Source organism: Mandrillus leucophaeus, unplaced genomic scaffold (genome assembly GCF_000951045.1).
Source record: "Mandrillus leucophaeus isolate KB7577 unplaced genomic scaffold, Mleu.le_1.0 Scaffold41, whole genome shotgun sequence".
NCBI lineage: Eukaryota > Metazoa > Chordata > Mammalia > Primates > Cercopithecidae > Mandrillus > Mandrillus leucophaeus.
In genome coordinates this window covers 5,313,989-5,326,888 of record NW_012104365.1, presented here as the reverse complement: position 1 = coordinate 5,326,888, position 12,900 = coordinate 5,313,989, and the positions used below count along the sequence as shown (strand labels likewise).

Genomic DNA, 12,900 nt, shown 5'->3' with positions numbered 1-12,900 from the left:
TAACGTGAGGCAGCCTGGTGCTCGGGCACCTCTGTCCCCCACGGCTGCACGTGGCTATCTGCACGGGAGCCAGCCTTCGCTGCCCACCCAGACACCAGGCCCAGAAGCCCACTGGGTGCAAACCGGATGAGGAGGGGAGGGTGGGCACCGCAGACGGCTCCAGCAGAGCCACCGTGAGCACTGCCCTGGCGGTGCTGTGGAGACAAAACCCCTACCCCCAGCCTAGCACTCCCCAGAGTCTTGCAGGGACAGTGCCTGGTGGGGCAGGGACAGTGCCTGGTGGGGCGGGCCACAGAGCCAGCACCAGATCCCTGGGGAGATGCCTGAACGAGGCCAGCAGCCATCATGCTGGAGCCCCCCGTGGGGCGACCGAAGAGGCCCAGCTGCTCTGAGGGGAGGACAGCACCAGACCCGAGGACCCCTGGAGGGATGTGTCCAAGTCTGAGGAGGTGGACACTTCCTTCAGTTCCAAGTCTGACAGGGGAGGTAGAATCCTGCCTCTGAGGACCCCAATCTGATGGAAGAGACAAAGCCCGGCCCCACCTGCAGAGGCCTTGTGGGCAGACACAGGGCACCTCCCCTGTCTGTGCCTACCCCTTACCCGGCTTCTCTTCTGTCCTGGTGTGATTCTGCCTCTCCACACCTGCGGCTGGCTGGGCAGGGCCCTCCCTCCGGGGCCCCCGGACCAGCTCTGCTCCTGATCCCACTCTTGGTGGAGCATGACCCAACCCTCTCACCACCCCCTAGACCCAGGCTGGAGGTTCCCAAAGGGGTCAGAGGTAGTGGGACCACCTGCTCCCAGTGGCCTGGTTTGAGTGAACCTGGGAACGTGACAGCCTTAAGTTAAAGCTAGAGAGTGTGTGGTCAGACACGAGGAAGAACTTCCTGGCTTCACGGTGGGAAACCAAAGGTCACTCCCTCCCCAGAGACTTACTCTCCCTCCACTCTGACCCACCAGGAATGGGCGGATCCCGGCTTGGCACAAAGGCAACTCGGGGCTCGGAAGCCTGCTCAGGGTCTGGGCTCCCCATAAGGGAGGGGGTGGGCTCCGGGGCTCCATTGCTGAGAGGTCTCTGGTTGTTCCTGTCCAAGGAGCTACTCTTCAGATCCTCAACTGCAGGGAGACACCGAGGGCCATCGGGTGGGAGCGGAGGGCCTGGCCGGCTGGCGCAGCTGCACACACCCTCCCTCAATCAGGTGGGAGCGGAGGGCCTGGCCCGCTGGCGCAGCTGCATACACACTCCCTCAAGGGCGCGTCTGCAGGTGCTGAGGGCCCAGGACCCTGGCTGGCATGCGAAGACGTCAGGGGCAAGGCAGCCTCGCTGGTGAGTCAGGACTCGAACCTGGCCCTAGCCCAGCCCAGAGCTGCTTCACACACACCCACCCCTGGGGCTGGAACACAGCCTGGAGGAGGGTGGGACCCCGGCCTGGAGGAGGGTGGGACTCAGCTGGAGGACAGCGGAACCCTGGCCCAGAGGACGGTGGGACCCAGCCTGGAGGAGGGGGTACTCAGCTGGCAGTACCCAGGACAGTGGGACCTGAGCTGGAGGACGGTGGGACCTGGGCTGGAGGACGGTGGGACTCAGCTGGAGGACAGTGGGACCCTGGCCCAGAGGATGGTGGGACCCGGCCTGGAGGAGGGGGTACCCAGCTGGCAGTACCCCGTGGACTTACTCACAAACTCCCTCCGAGCCAGCAGGAAGCGCCCAGAGCCAGTGAGCTCGAAGATCTGCAAGGTGTAGCCCTTGGAGGGGCTCAGGCCCCCCACTGTGGCCTTAGGGGTCTTGGTGGTCAGTATCACCTCCTGTTCCGAGTCCCCTGGGTGGGGGTGGGGAGAGCTTTAGAGGCCAAGGTGGGCACACGTGTGTGCATCTGTCATGGTGGGAAGTGAAACCCTCTTGGCTCCTCCTCCCCACCCCAGCTCCTCCCCTTGAGGCCAGGGAGAGAGAAAGGGAGAGGGTCTGATGCAAGGGACATAGGCTCCTGGGTAACAGTGTGAGAGGGAATGGGTCTTGGGGCAGTAAAAAAAAGATGTCACTTACTAAACCCCCTAGAGGAATCCGTCACATGGTGAGGTGAGAACCCATCAATCCTCAGAGACACTGTCCAGTATGAAGATGGGGCTGCCCAGGACGGGGATGACGACCCGAGGGGCCGGGTCCAAGAAGGAAGAGTCTGGGGCCAGGGCCCTGCCCACTCCCACAGTCTCCCACTCTATGGGCCGTGCAGACTGACCAGCCGCAGTATTTTCTGCTGTGTGACCCCATGATTCCAAAGTTAGGGCTGGATTTCAAGTGTGAAAAGCAAACAAATGATTCCAAAGGGGACACTGTCATATTCTCAGAGGAAAGAGCAAGAAGAAATGGCCTTGAAATAGCACTCAGGAGGTGGCAGTCAGACCTAAAGAGGCACTTTGGGCACTGGGTGATTCTCTGGGTCTCAAATGCTAAGTCAAGGGAGAAGAGGAGGGAGGAACCCGCACCTGCACACCTGGGGGGAGAAGAGGAGGGGGGAACCCGCACCTGCACACCTGGGGGGAGAAGAGGAGGGAGGAACCCGCACCTGCACACCTGGGAGGAGAAGAGGAGGGGGGAACCGGCACCTGCACACCTGGGGGGAGAAGAGGAGGGAGGAACCCGCACCTGCACACCTGGGGGGAGAAGAGGAGGGAGGAACCCGCACCTGCACACCTGGGGGGAGAAGAGGAGGGAGGAACCCACACCTGCACACCTGGGGGGAGAAGAGGAGGGAGGAACCCGCACCTGCACACCTGGGGGGAGAAGAGGAGGGAGGAACCCGCACCTGCACACCTGGGGGGAGAAGAGGAGGGAGGAGTGTGCACCTGCACAACTGGGGGGAGAAGAGGCGGGGGGAACCCACACCTGCACACCTGGGGGGAGAAGAGGAAGGAGGAGCCTGCACCTGCACACCTGGAAAGAAAATTGACACCATCCTCCCTGCGCAGTGAGCAGCTCCCCACAGCCCTACCCAGCGCTGCGCCAGGGAGTGACCAGCCAGGGAGGACCCTCTGCTCTCGGCTGAGCAAATAGGAGGCAGGGGTGTTGTCATTACCATCAATAGCTAATTGTTACTGAGTTTTCACTGTGTGCCTGGCAGTATCCTAAGCATTTCACAGGTATCAAGCCTCATAATCTTCACAGCCCCATTACACCCATCTTATAGATAGGAAAACTGAGGCACAAAGGATCAATCACACAGTTACTCCACAGGAGAAGTGGCATAGCAGACCAGGTCTGTCATATTCCCAAGCTTCCTGCACAAACGTGATTAACAAGCAATGACAACCATGAAAAAGTTTTATGTCATTTAATATAAATATAGAATTTTAAAAGTGGGGCATGCCCATAATTCCATCTACTTGGGAGGCTGAGGTGGGAGGATCACTTGAGCCCAAGAGTTTGAATCCAGCCTGGGCAGTATAGTGAGACCCCATCTCAAAAATCGATAAATAAGGTGCTTGAAAACGGGATAAATGTTATTGTGATGTTCTAAGGTGCTAGCATTGCCTGGGGATAGCCGAGACAACCATCATGTATATCATATGCTGATAAATCAAGACTGCATGCTGTGGTCACTAGCGTGGTTACTTGAAGGGTAAACAAACATAGAATCACCAAGTTGATGGTATCAGGGAAGAATCACCCCCTACCTACTGAACAATCTTAACTTCACAAGACACACCAGACATTATGTACTGCCAGCTGTGGTGACGTAGGAATTACACGGCACCACTGATAAAGAATTCTTAACAAACACAATCAAACTTGCCTCTACCAAACTTCCAGGATCTAACTGCCAGTCTGTGGAGACAGGGTGGAGAGAGGAAGGAGCGAGCTAAATGGCTCCCCACAGATGCCACTGGCAAGAGAAGAAAGTGGGAAGTTCGACAGAACAATCTTGTTTCTTCTTCTACAAATAAATGTCAAGGAAAACGGAGAGGAGAAAACTGTTTTAGATTAAAAATTGCTTAAGACACAGGAACTAAACATATTGTGCAGACTCTGTTCACATCCCATTTCAGACAAATCAATTGTAAAAGACACGTGTCAAGGCCAGGCGTGGTGGCTCACGCCTGGAATCCCAGCACTTTGGGAGGCCGAGGCAGGTGGATCACCTGAGGTCAGGAGTTCGAGACCAGCTTGGCCAACATGGAGAAACCCTGTCTCTACTAAAAATACAAAAATTAGCTGGGCATGGTGTCATGAGCCTGTAATCCCAACTACTTGGGAGGCTGAGGCAGGAGAATCGCTTGAACCTGGAAGCAGGAGGCTGCAGTGAGCCAAGATCATGCCACTGCACTCCAGCCTGGGTGACAGAGCGAGACTCCATCTCAATAAATAAATAAATAAATAAATAGATAAATAAATAAATAAATGAATGACATGCATCAAGTTAGAAAACTCAACACAACTAAATATTCAATGATAGTACCGAAACATTTTAAATTTGGGAGCTGTTCGTGGTATTGGGGTTATGTTTGAGTCTTTTCTTTTAGAGAAACATACTGAAATATTTATAGACAGGATTATATGATGTCTGAGATTTGCTTTAACATAATGTAGAATGTAGAGGGGGGTTGAGGAGAGGGACATAAAACAATATTGGCCACACACTGGTAATTGCTGAAAGCTACATCATGAAAACATGAGGCTTCATTATACTATGGTCTCTTCTTTTGCATGTGTTTAAATTTTTCCATTAAAAAATCAGTTCAAACAAAGACAAGAAAGCAGAGAATAAAAATTTATAACAAGTATAATAAAAAGGGAAGATTATAGATATAAACTCAAACAGATCATTAATTTCATTAAATATAAATGGAAAAAATCTTTCAATAAAAAGACAAAGACTGTCACACTGGATGAAAACCATACCCAATTATATGCTGCTTAGAAGACACATCTAAAATGAAAGGCTGGAGAACAGTTAACAGTAAGAGAAGGAGAAAAGAGATTTAATGCAAACACTACCTGGTGAAGCAATAGGACCATCACAACAAGAAAGATACAAGGAAAACAAAACAGCACTAGAGAGATAATGAAGAGCACTTCAAAATGAAAAAGGGTCAACCTACCAGGAAGATACAATCATTCTAAGTCTGTATGCACCCAATAACCGAGCCTCATGCACAAAGCAAAGAACTGTAAGACAACCACAAGAAAGATGTATCTACAATCACAATGGAGATTTGAAATACTTTTTTCAGTAGCAGGATAAGTAGACCCCAAACATAGTAACTATATAAAAAATCAGAAAAATAAGGTAAATAACTTAACTGGAACATTAGAAAACTCTACCCAACAACTGCAAATTGCATATATTTTCAAAGTCACACGGAACACTGACCAAAATGGATCATATGCGGGACCATAAAGCGAGGTTTTTTGTTTGTTTTTTTTTTTTTGAGACGGAGTCTCACTCTGTCGCCCAGACTGGAGCGCAGTGGCACCATCTCGGCTCACTGCAAGCTCCACCTCCCGGGTTCAAGCGATTGTCCTTCCTCAGTGGGATGAAAGGTGTGTGCCACCACACCCAGCTAAGTAGAGACGGGGTTTTGCCATGTTGGCCAGGCTGGTCTCAAACTCCTGTCATCAAGTGATCTGCCGACCTTGGCCTCCCAAAGAGCTGGGATTATACGCATGAGCCACCGCGCCCGGCCAGCAAGGTACTTTCCAAATGACTGAAAGCATATTGTACATGTCTGGCCACAATGCAATTAAGGAAGAAATCCAAAACAAAAAGTAAGAAAATCCCCTCATGTTTTAAAACTAAGAAACACACTTCTAAGTAGCCTATGGGTCAAATAAAAATATCATGACAAAAATTAGATATTTTTACCTCAATGACAATGAAAATTCTACATATCAAAATGCAGCTATAGCTAATACTTAGAAGAAAATTCAATAGTTTTAACTTCATATCTTATAAAAGAAGGGCAGAAAATCAATGAATTTAAGCATCCATCTTAAGTTTGAACAGAAAAGTAAACACAAAGAGAGTAAAAGAAATAGAAACAAATAAAATAAAAAACAAAAGAAATCTACGACAGACCAAGACAAAATGTGTTTTATTAAAAGACTAATAAAGTATATAAACTTCCAGATTGCCTTTTGAAAGCAGAGAGAAGATTCAATCAATAACAGAAATGAAAAGGGTGCTATAACTACAGAATCTATGGGATAATATGAAAAATGTTATGCCAATTAATCAGGAAATTTATATAAAATACAAATTCCTATTTAAAAAACTAACTTACCAAAACTGACCAAAAAAGTTAGGAAATCTGAGTAGTCCTATGTCTATTGAGAATGAATCAATTATGTAAAATGTTCACACACACACACACACACACACACACACACACACAACACAAGTCCAGAAGTCAGCACCAGCGAATTCTAGTAAACATTTACGGAAAAAAATACCACCATTACACAAACTCTTCCAGAAAACTGAATAAGAGGAATCCTTCCCCACCTCATCTTATGAGGTATAAAGCTGATACCAAAAGGACTTTATAAGAAAGGGTAGTTTTTGGCCAATATTCCCTCATGAATATAAGTATAAAAATCTTAGACGGGCTGGGTGCGGTGGCTCACGCCTGTAATCTCAGCACTTTGGGAGGCCGAGGTGGGCGGATCACGAGGTCAGGAGTTCGAGACCAGCCTGGCCAACATGGTGAAACCCATCTCTACTAAAAATACAAAAATTAGCCAGGCGTAGTGGTGGGCACCTGTAATCCCAGCCCCTTGGGAGGCTGAGACAGGAGAATCACTTGAACCCGGGAGGCGGAGCTTGCAGTGAGCTGAGATCACACCACTGCACTCCAACCTGGGCAACAGAGTGAGATTCCATCTCAGAAAAAAAAAAAAAATCTTAGATGAAATATTTGCAAATTGACTTAATAATATATAAAAGGGGATAGGCCAGGTACAGTGGCTCACCCCTATAATCCCAGCACTTTAGGAGACCAAGGTGAGAAGATGGTTTGAGGCTAGGAGATGGAGGTTGCAATGAGCTATGACTGTGCCACTGCACTGTGCACTCCAGCCTGGGGAACAGAGTGAGACCCTGTCTCTTGAGATATATATATATATATATTATGTTTGACATTGAAAAAATCAACCACTGTAATTTACTACATGAATCAAATAAAGGAGAAAATGACCACCTCACTGAAGAAAGAATTTGGAAAAAATAATGCATTCTCTTGGTAAAAACTCAGCCTAAGTAGGAACAGAACAGGACTTAACCTGATAAGGTACATCTATCTGGAAAAGGCAGAACGACAGAAAACAGCTCAGTGGTTATGGGGTACTGGGCTAAGGGCTGACCTTGGGGTAAGAGAACTGTCCTCTACATCAATTGTGACAGTGGTTACAGGATTGAATTCATGTGATAAATAAAACTCACAGAGCTATTCTCAAAAGGGTGAATATTTCTGCATGTAAATTACAGCTCAATAAAGAAACACAGGATACCACTGAACACCCACCAGAGTAGCTCAAGTCCTACGCTGCCAAGCATTGGTTGCCACGGGCGTCATGTAACGGAAGCGATCATACGCTGCTGATGGGAGTATACACTGGCACGACCCCTTTGGAAAATAGTTCAACGTTTTCTACTGATGCTGAGAACATGCACACGCTATGGTGTTTCCACTCCTGGGTCTACACCCAGAACAACATGCGCATGGACCACGATCCCTCACACGGCGTCTACACAACAGCCAACCTGGACACAAGCCACACGTCCATCAACAACAGAACAAACCACACAGGGGAATACTATACAGCAAAGAAAACGGATGGCTGTTACACACCACAGGGTGAACCTCACAAAATGCCCACCTAAGACACGGACATGAGGGAGTCACCACAGTGTGATTCCACTTAGAGAATGTTCTGAAACAGGCAAACTAGTCTGTGCTGTCGGAGGCGGCCGTCCGGGCAGCAGGGGAGGGTGGATGTTGGGAAGGGCACCCGGGACGGTCTCTTTTCACCCCAGGAGGGGTTTGTGTTGGCCACCCCACTGTGCTGACTCATACAGTTAGCATTTACGCCTGTGTGCTTTTCCACCTGAGTTTTGAAAAGCTTTAAAATTAGCACCCATCGTCAGGTTAGCGCTGTTCCGTGCTCTAGGAACAGGGTTCCCTGAAAAGGTGTCCTCAAGGCCCTGCTCCTGTAAACAAGGATTAACACGTGGGGAGCAGGTGCTTCTGGGGTTCGCTGTACAGAGTCCAGGTTGTTCTGAATGCCCCTGAGTTGCTGAGACTTGTTCCGAGGAGGCAGTCATTTATTTAAAAAATACAGACCGCGCGTGGTGGTTCATGCCTGTAATCCCAGCACTGTGGGAGGCTGAGGCAGGCAGATCACCTGAGCCCAGTTCAAGACTAGCCTGGGTAACATGGTGAAATCCCTTCTCTACAAAAAATACAAAAATCAGCCAGGAGTGGCGGCGTGCATCTGTACTCCCAGCTGCTCGGGAGGCTGAGGTGAGAGGATCTAAGCTCGGGAGACTGAGGCTCCAGGGAGCTGTGATCGCACCACTGCACTCCAGTCTGGGTAACAGAGCAAAACCCTATCTTTAAAAAAATTAAAAATTAAAATTAAAAATTAAAAAAATGAAAAGTATGTACTGAATGCGTTCTGCAGGGGCTGCGTGCCAGGGACAGACGAGCCGCATTCCCTGTTCTGTGTTGTACACGACAAGGCTTGGAAAGGAATGTGGGGACAGCAGACACTGAGGCCAGAAAGCTGCTCACACGAAGGGGCTGGTGGGAGGGACACCGTGGGCCTGAGTGGTGGCTGCAGCCGCCACACTGACTGTCCTCAGCATGTGCTAACGGGGAAGGGGGCCTGGGAGGGCGCAGGTCCTCACCTGCCATGGGCTGCACCTGCACCAGGTAGCCGAGGCCGCTCCCCTCCGACTCTCTCCACTTCATCTGTAGCCGGTCCTCAGGCAGCACAGTCAGCCTCAGGTGGCCACTTGCTACAGAAACAGGACATAGTGGTCAGGACTGACCCGGCCTCCCCAGTCACCTAACCAGCTGTGGGGGTTACAGGCATCCTGCCCTCAGTGTTTGGGAGGGACACAGTCCTATCTCGGGGGACCCCAAAGAGTCACAGCCCATCCAGGGTGTCTGAGTGGGACTCAGCCCCACTTGGGGAGACGAGGCCTCGCCCGGGCACTGAGGAGAACCCGGCCCTCCCCAGGGTCCGCAGTGACAGGGCCACCCCAGTAGCTTCGGTGAGAGGGAGTCCAGTCCCACCAGGGAGGTCCCGGCCTGGCTCTCCGGGGTTCCTCCCACCAGGAAGAGGCTCAGGCCCACGTCTGGGAGGGCAGCAACTGCCCCACTGGTGACCGGAGGCCCCGAGCCAACACAGCAGTTGGCAACGTGCCCAGGGCCCTGAGCTGAGTCCCCTGAGCTGGGACTCCTGAACTGGGACTCCTGAACTGAGTCCCGAGTCCCCTGAGCTGAGTCCCCTGAGCTGGGACCCCTGGGTTGAGTCCCCTGAGCTGGGACCCCTGAACTGGGACTCCTGAACTGAGTCCCCTGAGTCCCCTGAGCTGAGTCCCCTGGGCTGGGGCTCCTGAGGTGAGTCCCCTGGGCTGAGTCCCTGGGCTGGGGCCCCTAAGCTGAGTCCCCTGAGCTGGGGCCCCTGAGCTGAGTCCCCTGAGCTGGGACCCCTGAGGTGAGTCCCCTGGGCTGAGTCTCCAGGGCTGGGGCCCCTGGGATGAGTCCTCTGGGCTGAGTCCCCTGGGCTGGGGCCCCTGGGCTGAGTCCCAGGCTGAGTCCCCTGAGCTGAGTCCCCTGGGCTAGGTCCTCTGGGCTGAGTCCCTGGGCTGGGGCCCCTAAGCTGAGTCCCCTGAGCTGGGTCCTGGGACAAGTGACCATGCAAGCTGCAGACCCCTCGCTGCCAAGGTCACTGCCAGGTGCACGTGCCCCCTCAGTGGGGAGTGTGGGTGCAGAATCCCACACTGGAAGTGCGTGCGCGTTGGCACGTGTGTGTGTCCGCACCCCCAAGACAGGGCTGCCTCCCACGGTGGGAGATGGGTGCCAGGCCATCTGAGAGGAGGAGGGGGCGGCAGGGGCCTGGCCAACCTCCTGGAGCTCTGGAGAGGGTTGGGGCCCCTGGAAGCTTCCGGGGCTCTGCAGTAGGGGCAGTTATTTTTGGAAAATGGGGACAGAGATGGGCTTCTTTGGGCTGCCCCCCGGAAAGCTGGGGCTCAGGGAGAAGGGCAGGGGCTGGGGGGCACTTGGGGCAGGCACAATGACCCATTCAGAGCGGGCAGCAGCTGGGCCGGGTCTCCGGATGGGGCTGAAAGGCAGGAATGTGTGGGGGATGAGAAGGGGGCTCTGAAGGCCAGCTGTGAGCAGGGCCCCTCCTGCAGCCCCTGCTTGTGAAGAGCCTTCTGTTGCTCCACTCTGCCTGAGAATGTCAGGGAGCCCTTCCCCAGCTCCCTGCTGGGGGACAGTACCGTTGGGGCCTGAGCAGGGTGCTGGGCAGACAGCGGCTGGTGGGACCAGGACCACGCTCCCCTCCCTGCACTGTGGCCGCACTGCGGCCATCCTGGGAAGAGCTGCCCCAGCGTGTGGGCTCCCACCCGTCCTGGGCTGGACGCAGTGCCCCCAGCCCACCTGGCTGTCCTCAGGGACTCAATGGTCTCTGAAAGGCTGTTGTGAGGGGCGGCCCCATCGTGCTGAATCCTGAACTAGACAGAACTAGATTTGCCTAAACTCAAGTTGTTTCTGTAGAACCACTTACAGATTTGTCTCAAATTGACAGTGGAAGCTTCTCTCAAACTGAAATCTCGGCCTCCACTGGCCTCAGGGCAGGGTTACCCTGCCTGAGCTGAGGGGACCAAGGCACCTGCTCATGCAACAGCCTGCTGCCTGCGTGCAGGGCAAACTGGGCACCTCAGCACGCGAGACAAGCCACGAAATCCGGAAGCATGTAGACCTGGGCTCCCGTATCTCACCCGCCCCTCTGCAACGGCAGCGACCCGTGGAGGCTCCCTCGCCCGGCCTGTCAGGCCCTGGTGGTGGTCCTTTAAATGCACATTAGAAGGGGGAGCTGCCGCCTCCTGCTTTTCACCCCAGCGGAATAAAACCATCACTCAGTGGGAGCCCAAAACCTCCCAGGAGCTTGCAGGTGCCGGGAGGGGCCACGTTGGCCCAGCCCAGGAACAAGTTTATAGCGTGGCCGAGGCCCAAAGCCTTCTCCACAGACAGAGATTCACCTTCCTGGAATCAATCTAAACCCACATTTCTCAACGGGAGGAAGAAGCTGCTCAGACAGGTGAGCCCACAGCACCTCTGACATTTCCTTTTGCTGCCATGGGCGGTGCCCTACGTTACCCAAACGCCCCAACCGGTAGCAGCCAGACTGGAGGGGCCTTCTGAGGACGTGGTGCTTGTGGTGCGGTCGCCCAGGGATGCGCACGGAGGAGGTGGTGCTCCGTGGAAATGCGGGTGCCTCACTGGGAGAAGCCAGAGGGCTATGTGCCCAAAAAACCAGTGGGAGGCGCCGGTGGGAAGCAGGCAGGAGGGAAGGCGGCCCCATCTTCACCCCAGCCTCCTGCTTCCTGGAGACTGCTCCAAAAGGTGTTCGTGGAGTAACTCTCAGCCAAGCATTGATGTAACAAAGAACGGAACCACACAGGTGCGTTCCCAAGGCGAGGATGAGGGTTTGGCGGGAGCACACGCTCCCTCCTGTCTGTCCCATCCTCTTCCCTTTGCTGTGGGAGCTGCTCGGAATTCAGCAGGCATTCAACTTATAAGGAAGGCCGGGCGCAGGGGCGGAGGGCTCGTCCGCCCTGGTGGGCACTGGTGGGGCAGGTGTGGCCTGAGGGCAAGCAGGGGTCCACTGCCTGTGTCCTTACCTTGTCCTTGCTCTCTTCCCAGGGTGGTGCTCAGCCACAGCCAGAGGCAGAGGCCGAGGCCGAGGTGTGCAGGGGCTCGGGAGCTCATGGTGCTCGGGCTGTGGAGGGGAAGAGGCCATGCCATTCAGCCGTCCCGGGTCTGTCCCCTCCCTGACCACAACACCAGAGCTTCTCCACATCCTCGAAGGCCAGCCAGGCTGTCCCCACACCAGGCTCCACTCCTCACGTGTGGGGACCAGAGGCCTGCAACCTGCTGTCTAGGGGATACCTCCCAGCTGCCTGAAACTCAAGGACCCAAGGCTGGAGCTGGGTCTGCCTCCCACTCCCTCCTTCCTCTTGGCATTTACACCACTGGGGGCTGCTCTGAGTGACAGGAGGACCTCCAGCCCCCAGTTGTCCCCAAGCCCAGTGCAGGGGTGGCTGGGACCGGCACGGGGCCTCCTGCTCCTGGGGCTCCTCAGGGCCGTGGAGGGCTGAGGCCACGCACGAGCTTTTCAGGCAATGTCTGATTGCTGAACAGTGGAGTCCCTGTGGCCCCAGCCTGGCCCTGGAGGCGGAAGGGTCATCAGAGACCTGTGGAGGAGAGTGACAGCCGCCCAAGCGGGAGTGGGCAGCGGGTGGGTCTGGGGGACGCCAGCCGGGGATGCAGGGTGTGTGTGCCATGGGCACGCCGCTCTGAGGCCGAGACAGGGAGGCAGCCAGGGCCACTAGAGAGCTGAGTGGGCTACAAGGAGCGCCAGGGAAAACCAGGCTGGGCCCGCTCAAAGGGGCTGGGAATGGAGGTTGGATTTAGGGTGCTCTGAGGAGCAGCTGAGGGACACTCAGAGGCCAAGGACCAGTGCCCAGAGGTGCCACTCGGAGATATGGGGCGCATGTCAGCTGCCAGGCCCGAGGCTGAAGGAGAAATGCGGCGGGTTCTCCTGCACTCCATTTCCCCCGCACTCCCCTCCCCGGCACTTCCCCTCCGCGGCTCCCCTGCACTCCAGCTCCGCG

General features: G+C 54.0%; 1 protein-coding gene across 2 annotated transcripts in view; it reads right to left on the bottom strand.

Annotated features, from left to right (window-relative positions):
• The window catches only part of COL20A1 (collagen, type XX, alpha 1), a 39,417-nt gene that overhangs the window by 24,445 nt on the left and 2,072 nt on the right, over positions 1 to 12,900 (bottom strand). The window contains exons 2-5 of one of the 2 annotated variants that reach the window (XM_011992400.1): positions 11,908 to 12,005; positions 8,902 to 9,012; positions 1,675 to 1,818; positions 956 to 1,114 (exon numbers count right to left, since the gene is read on the bottom strand). In XM_011992400.1, coding sequence (XP_011847790.1) covers positions 956 to 1,114; positions 1,675 to 1,818; positions 8,902 to 9,012; positions 11,908 to 11,995 — 502 coding nt within the window. In that variant the 5' untranslated portion in view covers positions 11,996 to 12,005. Of the gene's footprint in view, positions 1 to 951; positions 1,115 to 1,674; positions 1,819 to 8,901; positions 9,013 to 11,907; positions 12,006 to 12,900 lie in introns of those variants that run through there. The other variant, XM_011992399.1, reaches the window with a different exon arrangement.